Consider the following 23507-nt stretch of genomic DNA (forward strand, 5'->3'; position numbering starts at 1 on the left):
ATAAAGAGGCTATTAGAGATATTTTTACATGATCAAATGCTCCTAGTGATGAACTCACAAGACTCTGAATTTCCCCTCAGCGCTATGGAGCATTTTTGTACCTTTCAGCTCTTTGTTTTGGTTTTCCAGCCTGCAGCTTAAATTTTTTGGTTCACTCTCACTGCTCCCATAACCTGGCAGCTGTTTCAACTATTTTGTACAATTTTGTACTTCCTGCCCTGAACCAAACAACAGACAGAGAAAGTTATTGATTGGCTAGGGAACATAGTGGGGCCTTTGCAGCTTAAGTGACCATTATTTCCCTCAGGAGCTGGAGACCAACTGAGCACTAAAAGGAGAGCAAATATCGGATGTGCAAACAGGCATATTTCAGCCCTAAAGATGATAATGTGTCAATGTTGTGTTTATAGCTTGCTTCTATCACCCCCAAGTGACCAAAAAACCCTAGAATTACTAGTCACAATCTCCCATTTTGTTCCTGAGTTACAGTGTTGAATAATGGGACGGCTGGTCACAACAGGGCAAAATAAAAAAAAAAAGCAAAGTAAGTTAAGGCAGGTTTAATGAGTAGCTATGAAAATTACAAGACACAACGCTACCCAGTTACATCAATATACAGATGTTAGATCATATACAAGATGTATGCATTTAAAAATTAATACAATTTAAAACAAACTAAAAGAACCTTTATTGCTCATCCTTTACATTATAATCTCAATGCAGATTAGTACAAAAACTGTGCATTTACATACAGTTGTACACATTCTGTTTCATGTATATTAGAACATGAAGTGTGTGAATGGTCTATTCTCTTTAAAAAATGGAAAGGAAATGCTGGTGTTCAGTGATTTTGATAAAGATCCCTATGCACAGTGAAAATAAACCTATAGCATTTCATATTCTGACATCACCATAAACGCCACTAACATATTAATCAGAAAATGAGTAGTACAGAAACTGTTACCTTGACCATTAGTTTTCAAGTGATGGACCACATTTCCAAAAATTGATGAGATTTTGCAGCTCAGGAGGAATAAGCAAATCCCCTTAACGCTAATAATGCCAAACCTCAAAGCGTAGCGGAGGAAACAAGCAGAAAAAAAAAGTCTTTAAAGAAAAATGTAGAATCTATTATACGTTTAGTTATACATGAAAACAAGACAAAATGGCAAAACATAAAACCCATAAATATTTCGAGTTTATGCACTCAAACAGACCACAGCACAATCAACAGTCGTCTGGCATAGCAGATTTATCGATGCTGTTCTAGACTTCACCGATGAGGTTGTCTTGGAAGCCTAAAGTTACAGAAGTTAAAGTGGCAACACAACAGATTAAAACCCATTCCCTTGGATTCTTTTCACACTGGTAACTGTGAGAAAATTTATGTAATTGTTAACAAGTAGACATTTTTCAATTAATTTCATTTAAGTTCAAAATGATCCAATTTGGGGCAGGTCCTGAAGTTGAAATGTGCAAAAGGCCACACTTATTCAAAATAAGCAAGACCATAACCAGGCCCTTTTAATTTTACATCTGTCAAATTATTTTCAGTGCAGACTAATGCTAATTTCCAAGATCTTCCTGTTTAAATGATAAATTACACTAAATAATTTTGAATCATCTTTTCGAAATGGTATGTGGCTAGTTTCTGTATGTAAGTACTGCATGTACAGTATGTATGACACATACAGATAAATACTTATCATATATCTATCAATCTGAAAAATGTAGTTGTTCAAGTTAAAAAAAGATTAACAGCTCAATCCTCCACCTGCATTAAAATATTAAAGCCAACCAAAAAGGGAGTAATAGGATAATAACATTGGTCTGATAACATCATAGTACTTATATGTACAAAAAACAGGGGCTCAGAGCAATGTCTACTGTGCTTTGGTGTCCGGTGTTGTCTAAGAACACCACACACCGAAGTTACATTGTTTAAAATTACCCTTACATAGGCTCAATGTGCATCTAAATTTTGTAGAAAAGAAATGCTGCCAAAAAAGGCAATACAGGTAAATCAGTTTTCGTTTTGGTTTTAGAACGGATTGTTTTTTACTGGTTGTTAGTTTATATTATCAGGAATACCTTTGTAATCAAAGTTGTAATTAATGTTGTGTCAGTCTCTACATAGGTTAGCACAACAACAGCCACAATGGTGGGAATGAAGCTGGCCATCCTTCAGGTTTCTCGTGCTTTTGGCGCTTACAGGAGCTTCTACCGTATATTTCCTGTGCTACTAAAATGATATATTACTGGGTTGCCCAAACTTGCTGAACTTCATATTTCTGGAGAGAGGGAGACGTCTTCTTGTGTGAATAGAGGAAACCTGGTTACAAGAGATGGATGATGATACTAAAACCTGCTGTCATAATTCCCCTTTCACAAGTCTGTTTTCATTTTCCCTTTGCTTTGCTATAGTTCCCTCCTCAAGCGGTGCCTGTGGACAGAAAAATCAAACTTAACATGGACACATTTACTAAAACATGTGAATGATTACACAACTTTTACTACTTAAATACTTTACTTATTTCTAATATGCTCCTTGCTCTATGATAAAATGTGCAAGCTCCAAAAAAAGAAAAAGAAAAAAAACAGTTCTTACCCTCTTCTCCATCAGTAAGCACTAGTGCCTGGAGAATATCTGAAAGAGAGACAATTCCCTTCACGACATCCTGCTCGTCCACAACCACTAGCCTGTGCACCTGAGGGACACAGAAGAAGACCATCACTGTCACCAATGTTAATTTATACACTGACCAAAGGAATATGTAGAGAAACTGATACATGGCAATGCAACTGTGCACACACAGCAGCATTGGCTTGGCTAGGAGTCTTTTATTTCAAAAGAGAGTCAAGGAGCAACAGACATCAGAATTACACTATGGCTGGCTGAGATCTTGGTGACTTAGTAACAGGAGAAAGCTGAGCAGAGTCCAGTCTCACGCAACAGTGATTCTGTGCAGTAATGACACACTGACAAGTGTGAAGGCGTAAACCAGCTTTAAGAGACAACTAGTTCGTGACATACACCAACATCCAACCCCCACCTCGGCCTCCACCAGTCTGTTGATGATGGCCTCCAGGGTCTCGTGCCTGTGGCAGGTCAGTACTCCTTCAAAGTACTGAGAGCGATGCTGCAAGGCTTTGGTCACAGTCACATCCAGGTTGTTGTACGTCTTCTCTGCTGCCAGATTCTGAGTAAACACAGGCCCTTGGTTTTAAATGTGTCTTCATCTTAAATCGCACAAAAGATACAGTTGAAATTATAGCCTAGAGATTATATGCCAAAGTACCAATAGAGTATAATCTTTCAAGTAAGGATGGGTAATATGGATAAATCCTCCATCACACTATATGTACTTTTGTATCTCAATATTGATACAATTGGCAATTCAGAGAAATAAAAGTAAATTAGGTGGATAAACAGAGCTATGTAGATAAATAATCATCATTAATGTGTATTTGATTAATCCAGTCAATTAATTGCCTAACAAGTTGATATAATCTATCACACTGAAGGAAAAATCCAATAAGTTTAAACTGTCATAAAGCAGTCCTGCTTACTGATTTATAGCACTGGCCTAATACATTCAAACATAAAAAGGGATAATTACCTCATCAGAAACAATACCATTAAAAAAAATGAAAAATATCTTTTCCCCAACCATACTCTCAATATTAGCACTCCAACAATTAGTTGAATAATTGATTGCCACAAATCAGCATAATGTTCATATGTTGTATTGTAAATGTAAACCAATATTTCTGGGTTTTGGACTGGTCAAACGAAACAATGTATTTGAATGAATCATTTAGGCTTTGAGAAATTATAGCAGGCAACTATCACTATTTTCTCATATTTTATAGACCAAACGATCAATGAATAGATGAATTGAGAACATAATTGACATATTAAGTGATAATGGAAATCATTTTTAGCTTTTCTGAATTTAAGAAAGACAGCCGGGAAAAAAAATCTTACATAGAGTGAGTTGACAGATGACAACTTACTATAACATCAAATTTTGAGTATATATCCACCACTCGACCTGCAAGAGAAAGACAGAACCTCAGTACATAAATAAAATTCAAGAGGATATTAATGCAAAAACAATGAGGATGTCATTTTAAGCAAACCACATACCTTTGTCATCCACAACGGGCAGTGCTGACACTCGCTGCTCAACAAAAATACCCAACGCTGTGTACAGTGGTGTGTCTGAGCGGACCACTGCTATGTTCTTGAATGTTCCGATGTTCAGTTCCTCTAGGGTTTGCCTCAAGAACGAGGGTTTTGGCATTTCTGATATCTGAAAATTAAAAAGAGAATATACATGCTTGATTAAAACTGTAGGGAAATGGATGTCTATGTAAAGTAGTTACAATTAAGTAAAAATATACTGTTTCCTTAACTGGAGCTAATAATCCTTACTAGATCTTACTAGAACCTGTACTAGATTTCTGCACTGTCACTGTCAGACTCACTGAAAAAACAGCAGATCATTTACAGTACTTAACGTAGAAGCTGTGAGAGAGGTCTAAGGGACTTACAAAAAGCTTCAGGAACTTGAGAATCCTCTTGTGTGTGAGAATGTAGAGTGTGTTCCCTGTCAGGGGGTCGATTACAGGCAATCTGTGAATCTTGTTCATCAGCAGAGATGATACTGCATCATACAAACTGTAATGCAGAGGAGTTAAGAGAGGACCAAGTTAATCAAGTTATTTGGAATGTAGCATGTTGCGAGACAAAATAGCTGAAAAAAAAAAAAAAAAAAAAAAAAGTATAAAGTAAAAAAAAAACTTAGCTTCTAATGCTAGTTTCTATCTTGGCAGGGCATGTATTAACTTTAAGTGTGACTTAAGTGTAGCATTCATAAAATACACGTTATGGATACAAACCAAACTTCAAATCTTCTAGCAACTTAATTAAGTCAACATAAGTTGAAATGTTGATAACGTCCTTTAGTTGTTAGTAAGTGTAAAAAAGCTGCTTGTAGGCATTGCCAATTTTCAGTAAGTGTCTGATGACTTCCTGTTTTTATAGAGACTCTGGTCAAAAGAATAAGGTGTGGAGGAGCATTTTGAACACCTGAAATGTTAGTACTTACTATTACTGCCACAGACTAAAGCGTTTGATGCCCCCTGGTTTTGTGACCCACCATAGAACAGCCATGTATTCAAGTGACATTTGACACCAACAATGAAAAAGTGCTGATGCTTCAAGGGACTGCTACTAGCCACACATTTAAAGAAAGAAAAACTCACCTTGCATTGGGAGATATGCAAACCAAGGGCTTAAAAGAGTCTTGAAGGTAGACCTCTATTAAAACATAACAGACAATATAGTTTACCTTCAAGATTAACAATGTAAATGACAAGAAATACATTGCATATTCAATAAACATTCTTACCTCTCCATGTTTCAATTTTGTGTTCTTCCAACTCATATATCTGAACCTGAAAGATTACAAAGAGAGAAAGGTTTGACTTCTTTAAGATGAACTAATAAAGTAAAGACAATCTCTTGATATAAATGAAAGAAAGCATTTAGCACATTTAGCAACATTTTAGTTAAAATCCCACCTATAAGAAAAAAACCTTGCAGTTCAAGTTTAAGATGTAATATGTTACACCTAATCTTACAATTCAAGGATAATAACCATCTTACCAGTGGAGACTTGTAATAGCGATGAAGAATGTTAATGAAGTCTGTGATGGTTAGCATACCTGCGGAAAATAATTAGGAGCATTTAATTAGTCCATTATTAAAATTTATTCTTACTCAGAAAGTGAAACTGGGCCAAATGAAAATTACTCTTACCAACAAAACACTGCTTCTTACTGTCCCACAGAGGAGCTGCTCTTACCCCATTGGAAACAAGTGCAAAAAATGCCTTCTTCACCTGTAACAATAAATCGCATTCAAGCTTTATGTCTATATATCTAGAGAGATAGATTCCAGTTTATTTTGTGTGTGTAACTTTTGTTCTACCTGAAGTGATGTATCAAACACCACTAATTTGGAGCTGGTGGGTACGAGGTCATAACACCGGTGGGACTTCATAAACCTGGTGTACACATTGTGCTCTGGGTCTGAAGGAATACAAGAGACTATTGTTCAGCGTTTTTAAACTTCACTGTTTATCATTTTGGTCTCGTGAGATTTACACAAATGTCTTACCCTCTGCGACTGGGTCCTTTTTGGCCTCAAAATCATCAATAGTTACTGGAATCTGAAAGAAAAAGATAAACGTCATTCAAATTTAGCTTGTCCAGACAAGATCTGTCATTACACAGACAACATGTTATACAAAGGCCTGCGTAACATGGCTACATAATCCCCATTCAACAGAGTTATAGGTAGAGGCAGCAATTGGCCCGCCAAGTGAGGCTATAGGCATAGGGTTTCAAATATTCATAGCTAGTCATAACCACTGATATGGTTAACTTCAAGCAGATATGATTATCCTGCAAACTGTTAAATTTAGGTTAAAACTATGATGGCTGCGTTTAGGTATAGTTAAGAGGTTAGCAGTGGTGGAAAGTAACCAAATACATTTACTCAAGTAATACTTAAGTACTTCCAGTTTATGTTGCTTTATACTCCACTACATTTCAAAGGCAATTATTGTACATTTTACTCCATTACATTTATTTGATCATTTCAGTTAGTAGTTCATATCACACAAACAAATTAATTACAAGGCATCAATATACCAAGCAGTATATTAGGTAGTAAAGATTGATCACTGATCATGACTTCATTGGTGGGATGTAGCTAACTGTACTGTCAGCGAGTTAAGCCTCAACCAGCTCTGTTCATTTGAGTAAACACTAACAATTAGCTACAGCTAGTTATGTCCGCTGTTATAAAAGGGTCAGTTGAAATAAATCCCTGAATTTAACGGTGCCTGGAGGTCAAACTTACCCGGTGTCGTCGCTGCTGAAGTTAAGTGCACTCTGTTACGCTACTTTGTACAAAGACATAATATTAATCTTAGCCAAACATTAGCTTTAGCTAGCGTATCACTGTTTACATTAACGAGTCACTCGACGAGGTGACTTTCCATTTCGGTTTTCTCCTGCGTCACTTACCCTGGTGAGACGTTGTGTGGTAAACTGTCTTGTTTTAGAGATTGATTACGATGGTACCGGGATTATGTTTACTAAATGTGTGCCTTTCTGACGGTAGAGTAGCGTTGGTAACAAAACGAGCTAGCCTCGTAACTACTCTACCAACATTGCGTTAGCTCGTTAGCTGCTACCGTTACCATGCTTCGCCAGGTTTCGTTGGTAACCATGGTGAAGAGAGTAGTTGGAAACCTACCGAGCTATACATGCTGAAGTTAACTAGATCACTTACACACTCCATGTTTCCATCCGTCCCGTCGCCTTCCTCTAGCCGGGTTGGTTTTCAACTGGCAGGTCTACCAAAGCCCGTCTTCCGCTACAACTCACTGTAAGCCGTTACCGTATTACACGTAGTCTTCGGGCACCGCAATCTCAGGTCTGAAGCTAACTTTAGCCGAATAACCGCTATACCAGGATGCTGTGTCTGCCTAAAACAACACACTGTTTACTTGAAGCTACAGCTCAATGGCTCGACAAAAATAATATAAGTCAACCCAAAATAACTAAAGACACACAATGATAAAAAGAGAAAGTGTCGGAAAGGACGGCAGCTGTCATAGGGGCCGATGGGGAGAGGGAAGCTCCCCCAGAGAGACACCAGGCGCAGGAGGGGATTTAAAGGGTGAAGCACACCGGGTCCAGGTGTGGCTCATTTGAATAACAGCCCTCCAGTCAACTTCCTGTAAAAAAAGAGAACAGGGACACCTTGTGCCCAGGTGGAGAGGTCGTCACACCTTAAAACTTCCCTAACACATCAGCCAATTTACTGTACATCTCCCCGGCTGCACTGGAGAAAGTGCAGTAATATACTGTATAGAGGCCCTTGCTTTTTGCTTCCTAAATAATGCTGCCAAAATCAGTACAATAACACAGCAAATGAGTAACAGATTTTATTTATATACAAAACTGTTTACAGCAAGATTTTTGAATTAACATCGACCCATAAGGGAATATTGGTGTTCAGGTGCACACCACTACCTGCACCCTTGGTATCAAGTCAACAGACGGAAAGAAAAAAAAACCTTTGAGAGCACCTTGAGTCATGAAGGGAGGCAGATGAGGGGGTTTGAAGAACTGTAAGGCACAAGACACAGCATCACCAGCTTCTGTTCAACCATCATCAATCATCCATCAGTCAACTACTTACTAAGCAAAGCACTTGATAAAAAGTTACAATTACCCACTACAGATACAACATGAGGATCGTGGGGAAAAATCCGCAGTTTGTGTCTGTAAGGCTATGCAAGCTAAGAAAAACAACTCAGTAAGGATCTCAAGTGTCTGACAGTGACCATGCCAGTCCACAATAACAATCAAATGGGCTGCATGCCATCTGTGCTTGGTTTTCTCAAGCCTGCATTGAACCATTAAATCAAAACCATGAGTTCAAAAATTACTAATCTAACTCTATGGCCATCAGCCACTTAACTGGTCTTACGCAGTGTTAAAATGCAATTTAAAAATTGCAACTCAACATTGTTCATAATTATAATGCGCTTATAAGCATATACTCTACTTATACTGAAGGGAGAGCAAACTTGCATCACTCAAGATATAACCAATAGCATCAAACCAATTTCTAAGATTCTATTTATATTGTATAAAAAAGGCCATAACTGGTAAATACTAAAGACATGTTCCAATCTATACTAAATTTCTGAGGTTTGTCCATAAGATATCAGCTTTATTACAGTCAGCAAGGAGAAATTAAACTGGAGAAACAATGAGAGAGGTCTATCTGCTTAGCAGAAAAGCTTAAAATGTTTGTTGTTAAATGTACAAAATAGATTCTTCCATCATGAAGACACAGTTCAAGAGTCCATTGGTGAACGGTACCTGAAGATGAGTCGATAAAAATTACAGTGAAAAGAACTGTGAAACCACAGTGAAATTTCTTATCAGAAACCTCATTTCGGGGTGTTCAAGGAAATCCACCGTTTGTGTGAAATAGTGACATTTTAACACCACATTTAAAGCAATGTGAACAGTGACTCTGTATCACTGTCAAAAAAGACCTGCTGAAATAATATACTCCTCCTAAAAAGGTCACTCACTGTACATTAAGTTCACTACTCAAAGAGTTATGAGACTTAAGCCAATAATGTCTCAAACATGAGATTTACAAGTAGTTAATACCATAATACAGAAAATCTTATTTTTGTTTTCTGAGGATTTGGTTGAATTCAAAATCAAGATTTTGCCTAGTCATAGAATATATTTCAATATTTAAAGAACATGTTCACTGAAGTTGCTTCTTTGTCTAAAACAGATTAATCTTGGTCTTATAAATTTCTGTCTCTGGTTACAATGAGTGGGGATAGTTTATCGACTGTCTGGGCAGCTGCCCTGCTTGGTGTCGGTGAGGTCACGATTGACAAGCCGGTGAAGTTGTGCCTCCTGTCTTCAGCAAATGAGCTTACTGATGTCCTGGACACATGTTTACATCACAGCACACTTCTTCTCCTCTGGGGCTGCATTTCCATCAGCTTTCTCCATTTCCAAAATGATCCGCTTGAAAACCTCCACAGCAGTCTGCATTATGAGAACATTGCCAGCAGAGTGTCAATCTGTGTAAGAAATACTGTGTGGACTGCACCAACGGGTTGGTATTCAAAGAGATATCTATCATTACCTCATTCTCCTTGGCTGAGGACTCCATGAATGCTGCACCCCAGGAATCAGCAAGTTTCTTTCCCTCCTCTGGCTTGATAACCCTGAAACAGAAAAATCTTTCAACTTAACTTTTATGTTACACACACGGATTGCAATACAGTAACAATACATGCAACACAGACAATACTTGATCAATGCTTTGTTAGTTTTGCTTTTTTGTGGGATTTGTTGACATTACAAACATACAAGAATGTCACCAGACTTATCCTTTAACTGACAAAGGGCTACATTTATGATGTATTTTATGATGAATTATTGAGCGATAATTATAAGTGTTAATGTAAATTTTAAAAGTAAAAAGTCTGATAGTATTAGAATTAGTTTTATCTGACCATAATAACCTACACACGCAGTTTACATTTATAAGACTTTAACTAATCTTTTTTACCTTTCCATGTGAAGATCTTTTTTGTTCCCTACAAGAACAGTTGGGACCCTAAAAAGAAAATATCATGGTTGAAAAACAAAATCACTTGGAAAATAAAAAATACAAATTTGGAAGCTTTGAATTTTAAAGACTCAACTCAACTTACTGAATCTTTCCAACCATGTCTAGCAGCTTGTCATGTAGAACCTGCACAACTTCAAAACTGAATAGAGACAGACATCAAAGTACTTTTAAATACTGACTTACTATAATAATACACTGCCAGTCCAAAAAAGAACCCTACTGTGAACCTTACTTTAGCCCATTTGCAGTTGGATACAACAAACACATACTACTGCCTTGATAGTTATCTTATGGTAAACCCAGTTATATGGCAATTATATTGCATTAAAATACGATACTAGGACAGACATAGTGACACACTGTGTTAAAACTTCTGTGTATCATAACTAACAACTTTCTATCTAACCTTATACACACAGATGAATGAAACACAACCATCCACTCACCTTTTCATGGAAGTCACTGAATACACAAGGACATAGCCATGGATGTCCATAGAGTGGGATTGTGGAAAAATTGAATACTCATCCTACAGACAGAGGAGGGGTATGATAATGTCATTGAGTTTGACTGTTACCAAACACAACACATAAACAATCTGTCGATCTGAACTCCGGGTACACATCACAATATACCAGCAGCACGCACCTAGGGTTAAATATTAGAATTTGAAAGATCAAAAGTGCTGATTTAAAACTAAGAGTCTAGTGCTTCTGTCTATTATGGTGGTAGATGAACAACTTACTTGTCCAGCTGTATCAACCAGCTGAAGATTGAAGTCTTGGCCATTCACGCTGACCATTTTGTTAAAGGCTGGGAAAGGAGATTAGCTAGTTTTACAAAACATTTCTTTAGATTAAGCAAGATTTTAAGATTAAATGTAGTTTTCTTTGCTGCAATGTCTTACACATTACCTAATGATGACACTTACTGTTTTCAATGGTAGGATCATAGGAGTCAACAAACTGTCCTTCCACAAACTGTATTGTAAGAGATGACTTTCCTGTGTAGGGTAAAGGAACATAACATGGCCGTTTTACTACTGTTTAACTGTACTAATGTGAAAACCATCTCTTTCTTTGTAAGAATCCTGTGCGATACAATATGTAACTGTAACAGACACAAATACTGTGTCAGTATAGTGACTTACATACAGCTTCAAGCCTTTAAATAAAACAAAACATTTTATCACATTACACAACCAGTAATAAGTGTTGAACCAATTTCTGTGACCCATTAAATTCTGTGACTTGATCAGAAAGTTCAATTATATTGTCAAAGGCAAATGTTTGTTGACACAAACTTTACTTTAATACAGTAGGTATTACCAAAGTATACCTATAGTATTTAGATAGGGTCACAAAACGGTGCCCTGTCAGATTCTGTGATGGTCAAGGATCAACTAGATGACACCAACCAAAGGATAGAAACATACTGACAAGTAAAATTATAGTCTTCTTCAGACAGACCTACACACTACACTTAATGCAGCAGCTGCCGAAATTTACACGGGTCATCATTCAGCCTTACCTAAATAGTATGCAGGCCTGCAACCAGAATAAATTATGTACTAAAATATGATAAAAACGTCTGCATTTACAATATGGTTGATGTTCCTACCTGGGATCATAATCTTTTGAGTCACAAAAACTGCTGCAATATCAGCCACACTGTGATATTTTTGCAAATAATCGACAGGTGACTTGATAAGAGAAAAATATGGTCATAGGCTGATTTCCTTCAACTTTTTACTTGGTATATTAGACATGCTTGACTAAAAGTTTAAAGACGCACAACACTTCACTTCACACTATACCAGGACGTCACCGACTAAGCTAACTTTATTTTCACAGAACACGTTGTACTAGCTCTACAGCAAGACAAGGTTTAGCTTGGTGCGGATCGGTAATACACTGCGCAGTTAACACACGGAACACACAGAAACATGAACAAAGGTGAGCTGGTGTTACTGGTGAGAGTCGGATACACTCGGGGGGGAAACAAAGCCAGGACGTTAGCCTGTTAGCCTGTTAGCCCGCTAGCCTGTTAGCTAGCCGACCAACATTAGCTGTGCTCGAACTGGTGTGTGCCGTTACTCACCTACAGACCTGTAACCAATAACAGCGATCTTTCGATATTTTGGTTGAGGCATTGCGGTGAGGCGGTGTCCGGCGGGGTTTATATGATGAAGTTTTACTGTCTGAACAAAACTTTTATCGCCACATTCGTCTCACGTCACGTGACAACAACAAACTTTTCGCAGCTGCCGCTCGAGCTCTCCGCTGGGCCTCGAGCTCAAAGTTTCCCCACGGCAGGTACAACTTCCACTTATCTCAAAAACCGCCCTCTGACTGTATCTGATACATTCATCGATATCGATCTGCGGTTTAAAACAATGAGATTCTCGTTTCTGGTGAGATTGGAGGCGACTGAAGGCTCGCTCTGCGCGGTCACGACCAGCGAGTGAAACTGACGGAAACTGTCACAGGGTGAGCACACCGTCGTAAAACTGCGGGCACGTCAGTCTGTGGCCAGGGCCGAGGTGGACCAGCGCTCCGGACAGCTTGCACAGTAGAGGTCACTCTTTGTGCCTCCAAACCTGTTTCAGACAGACGCCCTTTAGACTTTTGCAGACTGAACTTCAGGCCAGTCACAGTCCTTCACCATCAGCAGGCATGTTGGTTTCCTACTGTTTCAGCAAACAGCAGTATTCAATTCAATTCAACTTTATTTGTATTTTTTTGTATCTGTATATTTCGTAGATTATTATATTGTTATTATTTATCTGTCTAAATATTTGTTATTGCAGTTTCTTGCAGCTGTCCTCTTCTCTGCACTGCCACTTGCTGCTGTAACACTGTGAATTTCCCCGCTGTGGGACTAATAAAGGCGATCTTATCTTATCTTAAATCATAATATACATCATCTCGAGGCACTTTACAGGGTAAGGTTGAGACCTTATTTTGTTATAGGGAAAAACCCAACAGTTCCCACAAGGAGCAAGCGCTTGGTGACAGGGGGGAGGAAAAACTCCCTTTTAACAGGAAGAAACCTGCGACAGAACCAGGCTCTGGGTGGGCGGCCGTCTGCCTCGACCGGTTGGGTTTAGGAGGATGACATAGGTTTTCAGACCTATCACATGTAAAGAACATACACAGATGATCAGTCACAACCTCATCTAAACAGATTGTGATCTGTTTCGGGAAGAAGTATTCAGACACTTTACTAAGTGGGGAAAAAAATTACCAGTATATTATTGTCAACACAGTACTGTGCAACATAAAGTGAGGACCCTTTCAAAAACAATGACATTAATATGTTTTTATTTATCAGTTAACTTCATGCAAAGTCCAGTAAATATTTGTTGTTACCGCAGCATCAGTTCTCCTCGGTAGACTGATGCAGTTTTTCAAGGTAGGCTACTTGACAGGAGCACACAAAAACATCTGTAAACATCTGTAAATCACTGACAATCCAGCAAAGTTTAGAACCACATAATACAGTTTTACAAATGATCATGTAAACATTCAAAAACGTTTGAATGGCAGAGTAGAGACTTGTGACGCAGATTTAAAGTTTTTAGTGTGTGAAAAAGGACAACTAGCCACAGCTCTTCTTTGGGTTTATGCTGTCTAAGTGTCCTCTGTGTTTTCATGTAATCCCAGACTGACTCCATGACGCTGACATCAGGACTCTGTGGGGGCCAGACTATCTGTTGCAGGACCCCTTCTTGTTCTTGTCTCTGAAGATAGTTTTTTATGACTCTGGCTCAATGTGTGGGTTTGTAGTCCTGATGCAGAATGAATTTGAGAGGGATCAGATGCCTCTCCGATGGTGTTGTATAATGGATACGAATCCGAATCTCATACTTTTGCACAATACTGTAGACTCCATTACAAGTAGAAATACTGCATTCAAAATCCTACATAAGTAAAAGTACAGAAGCATCATCAATATTATAAAATATGCTTCAAGCATCTAAAGTTAAATTCTTGAAAAATGGCAGCAATCTAATCGTACATGACATATAAAGAACATTAATGTATATGCATCAACGGGAAGCAGCCTTTTACTGTTGTAGCTGGTCAAACTGTAGTTAATTTTAATTACTTCATGTTAAATTAAATCTTTTAGTACAATGATTCCCAACCAATAGGGATTTGACCGCCCTCCTAAGGGTTAAAAAAGAAAATTAGTCTTGACTTGGAAGCATGTGGAATAGGGTTTCAGTACAAACTGTACAATGTTGTGTTCTCATCAAATACATATATGGAGCCTCTCTCTGCATTCCTCTATAAAAAAATATGCTGCTTCCTCCTAAATGATTTTCAGCAGCAAAAATGTCTCAAAAGGTAAGGATATTAGGCATATATCTGGTGACTGTTAGTGGTTAAAACAATTAAGTCTTCACTGTGAAGTAAACAGTATACAGATTTAGACATTACATTCCTTGATGCCTGCTCATACACTTCAATTTATCCTCTCAGCCTGATCCCTACTCCTATAGGTTCAATCAAGGAACTTTGAAATCAGTGCATGACCTGCGTAGACAATAATAATGACAACATAATCTGGGGTTATCTTGGAACATTTACATATTATATGGTGGAGATAATTGTTAAACAGGGAACAGTTGGCATAATCTATTGTTGTAAAGAAAAACAAAGTCACAGAAACAGTTATTCAAACACTGGAGGGAACAGGTAAGGAAGGCTGCTGAATCCCTCTTGATGCTCTGCTTTTGGCACCTCATGGATCCTAGCGTACGGTGCACTGCAAGGGCAATTTGCTTTATCACCTTTTGAGACAATTTTGGGGCATTGTTCAATATTAAGAAATGTGATTAGAAACCTGCAGCGTTCAGACAGTGAAGCATCACAATGGCAGATAAGGCGTGGTACAATATAGATATGTCTTGCTTAGTTTTTTTACAGGTTCGTAGCTCTCGTCAGCCCGTTCCCCGCAGCTGGTTCATAGGTAGCTACGTTTGGGATGTCACCGGAAATTGTTTGGAGCTGGAGGTAAACGCTGCCGGGAGATGCCGCCGTCATAAACAGGCTGATGAAAATACAGAATAGTCTCACTGGAACGGCCCTGACAGCGACAGGTAATGCAACAGTTAATGGACGAACTGTGCAACCTTAAAAAGTGCCTCTATTGTGTCCTGCCTCCGCTGCGCAGTGCTGCAAAGCGTTAATGCTTCAGGAGGAGCAAGCTAGCTAGCTAGCTAAACACTAGCTGGTTAGCCATAGCACTCTGGGAGGCGGTGGGTGCCATAGCAACGGTTTAGGAAACATTGGCTGTGGTGGCTAGCTAAGATGGTACAAGCTAACGGTGGTTTGTTATGCTACCGTTCAACAAGGCGCCGTGGAGACTTCAGTGTCCAGTTGAGCGTTAGGCAGCGACAAGTCAGCGTTATCTACCTCCCGTCATTGCCCACATTACTTAGGTGTAACTTTGCGCCGTGCTTTTTAATAAGCTGTCAAGGATGACAGACTGTTGTAACGTTATAGTGCTGAGTTGAGCCAACATGGCTAACGGTAATTTCCATCACATGCAGTAAGCTAACGTTAGCCGTCAAGGCCGACCCGTAAACTTCACCTCAACGCCACCGTTATGTAAACGCTGTTTTTCTGTACCACGACCTGGATTTGAGACTCATTTATCTCGAATGCGCCTATTGTTAGATTAGCTCATCATTAAGTTACTTTGTCAGTGTTGTCATGAGTCAACATTATTGTTACTGAGTCAACCAGCTGATCTGTAGCTGCTAAGGTTAAAGTTGGCGCTAACTTAGCTGCTAGTTAATTATTTTATGGTACAATTAGTTAACCCACGTCGGCTAATTTTCAGCACATTTATGGTTAGTGGGCTAACGATACACTTAAATATTGGAGCAGTTAAAATTCATGGCGGTACTGAAATTGCATCGACAAGTTAACGGTAGTCAGCTAACGTTCAAGCTAACTGTTTTTCTTTTCCTTTTCTTTTTCTCTTTTTTGGGTCATTGTGGAACTTTTCAATGTAATTTAACCTGTAAATTATTTCTCAGTTTAAAATTGAAAATTCACTACATCATGTGATGTCAAATTGGACCTGTACCTGTAACTACTGTATGTTATCCTGTTATTTTAAAAGGAGGTTTGTACAGGTGTGATAATGTTTAGTTATGACTGAGTGAATCAGTGCACAAGTGAAAGTGTGATAGAAATAATTGAGTTTGATTGAGTTAACCTCCACATAAATATCATTTCAGTATTCTGCTTGAACTAGTATGGATGTTGATGACTGCAATGGCCGGTCTTACATATCAGGTGGGAGTCTGGTCTATTGCATCTCAGATATACTTACCTTCAAAGGATGATGTGGTTCAAATGACAGATCTTGATTGTGTTTTCTTTATTGTTGTAGCTAGTGGAGACTCTTCAATGGAAAGAGAGTTTTCTGGGGCCCTTGGAGGTCCAACAGTGAGCACTCCAAACAGCAAGGAGACCTCTCCTAGTCGCTCGCTTAGTGGTCAGTGAGGACAAAAGTGTGAATCCCACAAAATGGACTGTGTAATGGTTAATCACATCCCAAAATCTTAATTATTTCTCTTGTCTTATTTTTATTAGTTCAGAATATATACTGGAACTGCATGTCACTTTAACTTTTATCTGTTGATATGTTTGCAAATATGGTGCAAAGACATACAAATATGTTTATGATTATTTTATTATTCAGGATACTCTTAATAATATAAATTTTAGATTAACTTACTGAGACAGCCTATCTTGAATAACATAAGTGATTACATGTAAACCTATGCTCACTTAGTTGTATATTTCAATTAAGTCTGTCAACACATTGGTTGACTATTGCAATTAAGGCCTCCTTTTTTTTTGCTCTTGATCCTCTGTAGCTAACTCCATTAAAGTGGAGTTGTACAGTGATGAGGACCCAGGTCGCAGTACTGAAGATGAAAGAGGGGAGCGAGTAGAGGAAGGAGGTCCAGAGCAAGGATCAGAGGCTGTTGGAGGCTTTAGGGAGCTCACCAATACTGAAACCATGCCAACTGGAGCCACCAGGCTGCCAAATGGAAAGCTCAAGTGTGACGTCTGTGGAATGATCTGCATTGGGCCTAACGTTCTCATGGTGCACAAACGCAGCCATACAGGTGACTGATCAGTTTAGTTCACAAAAATCTTTTCCATGAGAAAACATTTCTTTTTGTTATATAAAATAGGATGGACAGCTGAAAATTGCAGCTGAAACCTTGCTTGTGCAAAATGTATTTGAAATTGGTCATTAATCGAAATGGATTGCAGAAAAGACCTGCTCTGATAATTGTAATATAAAAGAGTAGTTGGACTTATAGGTTTAATCTATCCCCAGGTGAGCGACCATTCCAGTGTAATCAGTGTGGCGCCTCCTTCACTCAAAAGGGTAACCTGCTCCGTCACATAAAGCTGCACTCAGGGGAAAAGCCCTTTAAATGTCCCTTCTGTAGCTATGCCTGTCGAAGACGAGATGCACTTACTGGCCACCTTCGCACTCATGCAGGTAGAGGACTGATTCAAGCTAAATGAGTGATTTAAAAAAAAAAAAAATTAAAATAGTTGACATGTTTAGCCAGTAATAATGCTATATTCTTACTTTGTCCCTAGTGTCCTCTCCAACTGTAGGGAAGCCGTATAAGTGCAGTTATTGTGGCCGTAGTTACAAACAGCAGAGTACCCTGGAGGAGCACCGTGAGCGTTGCCATAGCTACTTACAGAGTCTGGACTCACAGCAGCCATCCAGCGCACAGAATCCGGGTATGTGTTTTATGACATTCATGGACATGACATATCAGAAGTAAACAACATTTTCTCAGATAAGACAGGAATCTAAATCATAATATAGTGTTGCAAATATCTGTTTCGAAAGGTATTGTGAGTACCATCTCACGTATTCTACCTCCTTAACAAAGTAATGAACAGAATCCACCAATTAAAGTCACTTTTACTGTATGTCCAAAACATGGTTTAAATTCTAATGAAAACCACCATACAACTTAAACATTTGGGATAAATGCTGTCTGGGTAATAAGAAAACCCCCCAAAATAACATCACAGTTTGTTTGTACTCTGTGCAGGAGAGGAGATGAGAGAGCTAGAGTTTATACCAGACTCTCTACTGCAACCCTCCTCAGACAAGATGGCATTTATCGATCGGCTCGCCAACAGCATCACCAAACGCAAGAGATCCACACCACAAAAATTTGTAGGTGAGCATTTGGTCTCAGTGTGGACGGGTTCAAGAAACTTAGAAAGCAGCATTCATTGCTTGATTTTGATACCACGTGCATTAGGACTGATCTTTTTGTCCTAATGATGTGACTACTATCGTTCAGGATTTTATTCACTTTTGTTTTATTCAGGTTGTATGATTTTTCATAGCTTACATCAGATTATTTGGTCTGATTCACCAGTAGTTTCAGGATTAGACTCCAGGCATTTAACTGAAAATAAATGGATAAAACTTGATTCTTTTGAAAATTCAGTCACAACATAAGTAGCAGCATCATTTAAAATGGATCCAAAAAACTTGGCATGTATTTAGGCAAGTTTTCCAAATACAATATTTTATTTTTATTTTTTGGAAAATGCTGTTATGACATCTTCCACAGACTTCCATTGTACAATATTGTAAGATTGTCTCTCTTAATTACAGGACAAAAGCACATACGCCTCAACCTTGGGGATGCACCTTATGAGTTCAGTGCTGGTTTGGATAGAGATGGGGAGATGCAAACAGGAGACCTTGAAGCCCCACACTTTACTGGTCTGGGAGGAGAATACACAGGCTTAGCAGGTAATGGAGCAGGGGTATCAGACACACTGAGGCCTCTACACCTGTCCACCACTCACCCCTCATCTCTATCGGAACTCAGGCCGATCCACAGCTCGTCTCACACCCCAGTTGCTCTGGGCCCGAGGCTGGATTGTACAGGGACAGGAACTGGGCTGGGAGCTGTGGGTGTAGGGGGAAGGGAGGCAGCAGAGGGTCATGAAGACCTGCCTGTCGGTCGAAGTCATATGCCCTCACCTAGCAATGGTTGCCAGGACTCTACAGACACAGAGAGCATGCCAGATGAGCCATGCAACAGTACTGCTCCAACTCCAAGCCTGCACAGTAACAATGGCCATCATCTCGTCCACTCCAACAACCATAACCCAGTGCCTCCTCCCATTGCACATCACAGGAGTCGGGACAGACACAGCCCCAGCCACGCCAAAGAAAGGGAGGTGGAAAGAGAGGATGGAGGCCACCCAGCCCCCCCACCTCCTGCCCTCGCTCCAACTCCCAGCTCACCTACAGCACCCTCCTCCACTTCCAGGGAGGCTTTCCGGGTTGTAGACGGGGAGGGGCGAGCTGTGCGTTCTTTTCGTTGTGAGCACTGCCGTGTGCTTTTCCTGGACCATGTCATGTTTACCATCCACATGGGCTGCCATGGTTTTCGCCAGCCTTTTGAGTGTAACATCTGTGGCCACCGAAGCCAGGACCGTTATGAATTTTCTTCACACATTGTCCGCGGAGAGCACATCCTTGACTGATATAGCTATTTTTACACTGAGACAAGGACCTGGATGGGTTTGGTCTGCACACATGCTATAGGGGACATGGATGTTAACCTGACCAAATATTTCAAAGAGGCATTGGTACAGTATGTATAATAGTAACCCTTATTATTTTTAATGCTCTTCGAACAACAAATCCATTTAAAATGCACTTTTAATTAATTGTATTCTAAAGTAGATAAAGAGCCAAATCACTTTTTCATCCACATATGTGCCTTGCTCCAAAATTCAGGATTCAAACCTGATGCACAAATTATAGTAGACAAATCTGACTTTAGTTCATAACATAAAAATTCTCCCCTTTTTGTGCACTTTAACAGAAATAACTTTTAAAAATTAACATGAAGAATGGTAGGCTCGTCTACAATGTAATCTGTAGAATTTTTAAAGCCTTGTTCTAAAAGCTCTTTCATGATCCTCTAACTAATGTTCTGCAAAGTTTTTTCCATCTTGGGGTTGACTGCGTACAATTGATTGCTTCTTTAAAAGGCAAAGTGAAGTGCAGACCAAACTCAAAAACCAGGTCCAAGTTGAATAGATGTGTTTGAGGAGTTGTCCGTGAATTAGAAATGCACTTTTGTTTTTAATGGGGGTTTGGTTGACAGATCTGAGTGTATGTGTGAGAGAGAGTGAAAACATGAGACCCTGTGTTTTTTGGAAGTAAATTGAATAAGTAAGTGAAAAATGAAGGCCTTTATTTGTGTGAATGCCGATATGGGCTGTGTATGAAATGTTTGTTTTTCTTTTCTATGACTGCTTTTGTTGCACTGAAACCTGCCAGAATACTATGATTATATTAAACTATTTTGTAGAATACATTAATGACCTGCACATTTCTCTCAAATATGAGAAAAACTGAGGAATGTTTTTCTCACTAGGAAAGGAGTACGAGTATCACTGCCACAATTTTAGAGATTACTGAAGAGATTAGGGTCCTCAACATTTTCCCTTTCATCACCCCATCAAACTGCAAACCAACACTGATCCTTTTATGCTAAATTTAAACATGATTTCGGTGTTATCTCATTGTATTGTGCCTTTCTTCACCCTGATCACACCTTGTTGACCAGACTGAAGTACATGAGCTACCACATCACATCTTGAAAGTGATCATTGTGGGTGATGTTAGAGATCATGAGTTATAAAATGATGAAGCACTCAAGTTGTTTTCCAGACACTCTTAAGTCTCTGGCTTATGGCTTTGCACAATATCTATTTATCCTATTCAGATATGGTTGATTTTTATTAAAGTGTTGTTAAAGAACCAATTCTGCTATATTATCAAAGACTAAATGTGCATGGCATTTGGCACATGCTGCTATGACATGAATGAGTGCAATGTACAGTGGCAGTTTACTACCGTCCTCACAGGTTAAATCCAAAAAAGATGTTATATTTGCTTTTTCTTTGAACACATTTCAGTCCATAGAGTCACCAGGAACTGATGTGACATTAGAGTGAGAAAAGTGTCTATTTCAGTTTCAGTTCTGTCAGTTATGGTTTATAAAAAATATTCTGTCTTGGTAAAATTGTGCAGAAATGGAATATATGTCAAGAGAAATGTGTCAGTTCTAAGAACACTATCAGCTCATGATTCTGATCTGTTTACATGTTAAAACAGCAGAGATATTTGTTTTAGCCACTTCTTGTGAGATTGGTCTCTTTGTACGCCATTATAAATGGCCTCAAAAGAAAGTTTTGAACAGGCTGAACATTCATGTATGCACTGCTATCCCAAAAAGCTGAAAGAAATGGTAAAAAATCATCAGCTGACTTAAGCCCCTTAACTTTTACGTGGCACAGAAAATGGCTTATGGAACAAAATTTCCCCTACATGTTCATCAGAACTGATATTTTGACATTATTTAATAAAGGGTAGATCTTTTCTTGCTTAAATAAATGTTGCTTTTACAAGTCTTTTGCAAGCTAAACAGAAACAACTGAACAATTCAAGGCTCTGAATGGACATTTTAGTTCTTTTAGCATTGGGAACAGTTCCTTGGTTCTGTCATGCGCTAAATTTAATCATTTATGGATTTTCACATTTTTAAGTAGTGGTTTAAATGCGCAGAAACTCCAAATTATTTTTATGAAGATGAATAAAAAAGTACTTAGGTTTCATATTATTTTTAGATCATAGTGAGTGTGGTTCTGTATAGCACCAAATAATAGTTGGCTGTACCAAAGAACCACCCATTCCTACTGTTAAGCACCTTTCCCTATCAAGAGTGGCAAAAAGAAAAATTAACTGAATTTGTACATACAGTATGAATTACACAGAAGCTACAAGGTAAAAAACAATTTTTTTTTTCATTGCTGTCAGAAAAATCTTGTAGATGTTAAAAGTGCCCCCCTCCCCTTACTTTTGCAGAAAAGATCATTTGGGGTTTCCTTTTGAAAATAAATTATGTAAATGTTTACCTCAGTTCATTTTTGTTTCAAGTTCTTCAGTAGATATATTTGTTTGAGAGGATTAGGAAGTTGGCTTCATTGTACATTGATGTATGAGATATAAGGTTTCTTGTTGGTACAATGCAATATGGTGATTGTCACCAGTATATCAACACACAAACCTAAACAGGTGGTTCAAAAATGTTTTTTCCCTAAGTAATAATTTAATTTAAAAATCTGATTATATTGCCTTAATATAACAATATAGACTGTTAGGTCATGTTAGGACAGAAGTCTGGGTTTATAAAGTAAACATCACAGAATCTTGAAATGTAGTTTCCTGAAACCTGATCTAGAGACATTTAATGTGGTTTAAATGTAAATGATTTGAGACTGAAGTTGTCATTACAAATCCCTGAAATTGTCAGTTTACAGAGCAAAGAAATGTTTTGACTGATCAGTTACACCTTACACCCTGCTTTACAGTGTATATTCTAATTTAGGTAACAACCTTTTCTTTAAAAAAAAAAAAAAAAAAAAAAAAAAGCCAAACAAAAAAAAAAAAATCAAAAAGGCCCAGGTGTGATCCTTCTCCAGTTGGTGTGATGTGTGTGTAGTAGACTTTGCTATTGTGCCTTTGGCCTGAGGTCTTTTCTGCATTTTCCTTAACAGTTTAAATTCTCACATTTTAAGTGTAAAGCTTATGTTAATCCTGTGGTGTGTAAGTACTGCACATTACAAAAGGCTCCATGTTATTTTGGTCATCTTTGAAATTTTTATTTACCAACAGCTGTAGAGTACACCTTAAACCACCAGTGACCAGAAACCCTGGCCATTTTTACAACCAATGACCATAGATCTATCAGAACAACTTTGGTAATGCTGGCAGCTAGGAGCCAAAGAAATATTAGCCATTATATTCAACTTAAGAATGACAAATGCTGTAGAAAAATTGTTTATTTAAAAAAAAGAAAAGCTTGACACTCCATAAGGTCTTCATCAAAGCAGGTGCAATTTCACCATATGAAAACCCCTTTTCCTCTTCACAGGTTGTGAGTTTGGACATTTTTATTTGTGTGCTATACTGGGCAGTAATGTGCTTCTAAACCTGATGCATGTGGTACCAATGCTGTTTGCCCAACCAACATCCCAGTCACCTTTCTGTTGTATTCCTAAGGACAACCAAATAAATTGTCTCCCCCCCATAAAAGGTTATACTAATGACAAAAAAAAAAAAAAAAAACCTAACTCTA

The 23507-nt window shown here is 38.5% G+C and overlaps 3 protein-coding genes across 12 annotated transcripts; 1 reads left to right on the forward strand and 2 right to left on the reverse strand.

The window, feature by feature from the left end:
* Positions 1–545: 545 nt before the first annotated feature.
* Positions 546–7798, reverse strand: LOC139631309 (5'-AMP-activated protein kinase subunit gamma-1). Of its 4 annotated transcripts, none has more exons than XM_071495454.1 (14): positions 7102–7311; positions 6935–6974; positions 6188–6239; positions 5999–6099; positions 5828–5909; positions 5675–5733; positions 5418–5463; positions 5272–5326; positions 4558–4684; positions 4151–4316; positions 4018–4055; positions 3054–3200; positions 2609–2708; positions 546–2443 (listed from the first exon to the last, which is right to left on the reverse strand). In XM_071495454.1, exons 4-14 carry the CDS (start codon positions 6068–6070, stop codon positions 2433–2435), a joined length of 903 nt encoding a protein of 300 aa, XP_071351555.1. In that variant the 5' UTR covers positions 6071–6099; positions 6188–6239; positions 6935–6974; positions 7102–7311; the 3' UTR covers positions 546–2432. The 4 variants fall into 4 exon arrangements, with proteins under 4 accessions (XP_071351555.1, XP_071351556.1, XP_071351553.1 ...); XM_071495455.1 differs by having other exon boundaries at positions 6935–6977; XM_071495452.1 differs by lacking the exons at positions 6935–6974; positions 7102–7311 and adding an exon at positions 7370–7798.
* A 216-nt stretch (positions 7799–8014) lies between these two features.
* Positions 8015–12801, reverse strand: rhebl1 (Ras homolog, mTORC1 binding like 1). Its single transcript, XM_071495457.1, has 8 exons — positions 12362–12801; positions 11193–11264; positions 11007–11074; positions 10708–10790; positions 10344–10400; positions 10199–10246; positions 9770–9851; positions 8015–9669 (listed from the first exon to the last, which is right to left on the reverse strand). Exons 1-8 carry the CDS (start codon positions 12411–12413, stop codon positions 9577–9579), a joined length of 555 nt encoding a protein of 184 aa, XP_071351558.1. The 5' UTR covers positions 12414–12801; the 3' UTR covers positions 8015–9576.
* Positions 12195–23457, forward strand: LOC139631302 (zinc finger protein Eos-like). 7 transcript variants are annotated; one of them, XM_071495442.1, is made up of 8 exons: positions 12195–12216; positions 16518–16575; positions 16673–16777; positions 17163–17417; positions 17636–17803; positions 17908–18057; positions 18378–18509; positions 18956–23457. In XM_071495442.1, the coding sequence occupies exons 2-8, from the start codon at positions 16536–16538 to the stop codon at positions 19837–19839; spliced, it is 1734 nt and encodes a 577-aa protein (XP_071351543.1). In that variant the 5' UTR covers positions 12195–12216; positions 16518–16535; the 3' UTR covers positions 19840–23457. The 7 variants fall into 7 exon arrangements, with proteins under 7 accessions (XP_071351543.1, XP_071351544.1, XP_071351537.1 ...); XM_071495437.1 differs by lacking the exon at positions 12195–12216 and adding an exon at positions 14173–15368; XM_071495440.1 differs by lacking the exon at positions 12195–12216 and adding an exon at positions 15544–16124.
* Positions 23458–23507: the final 50 nt, after the last annotated feature.

The sequence above is a fragment of the Trachinotus anak genome, unplaced genomic scaffold, assembly GCF_046630095.1.
Source record: "Trachinotus anak isolate AG129_WGS33_773 ecotype Australia unplaced genomic scaffold, CSIRO_AGI_Tana_v1 ptg000013l, whole genome shotgun sequence".
Classification (NCBI taxonomy): domain Eukaryota; kingdom Metazoa; phylum Chordata; class Actinopteri; order Carangiformes; family Carangidae; genus Trachinotus; species Trachinotus anak.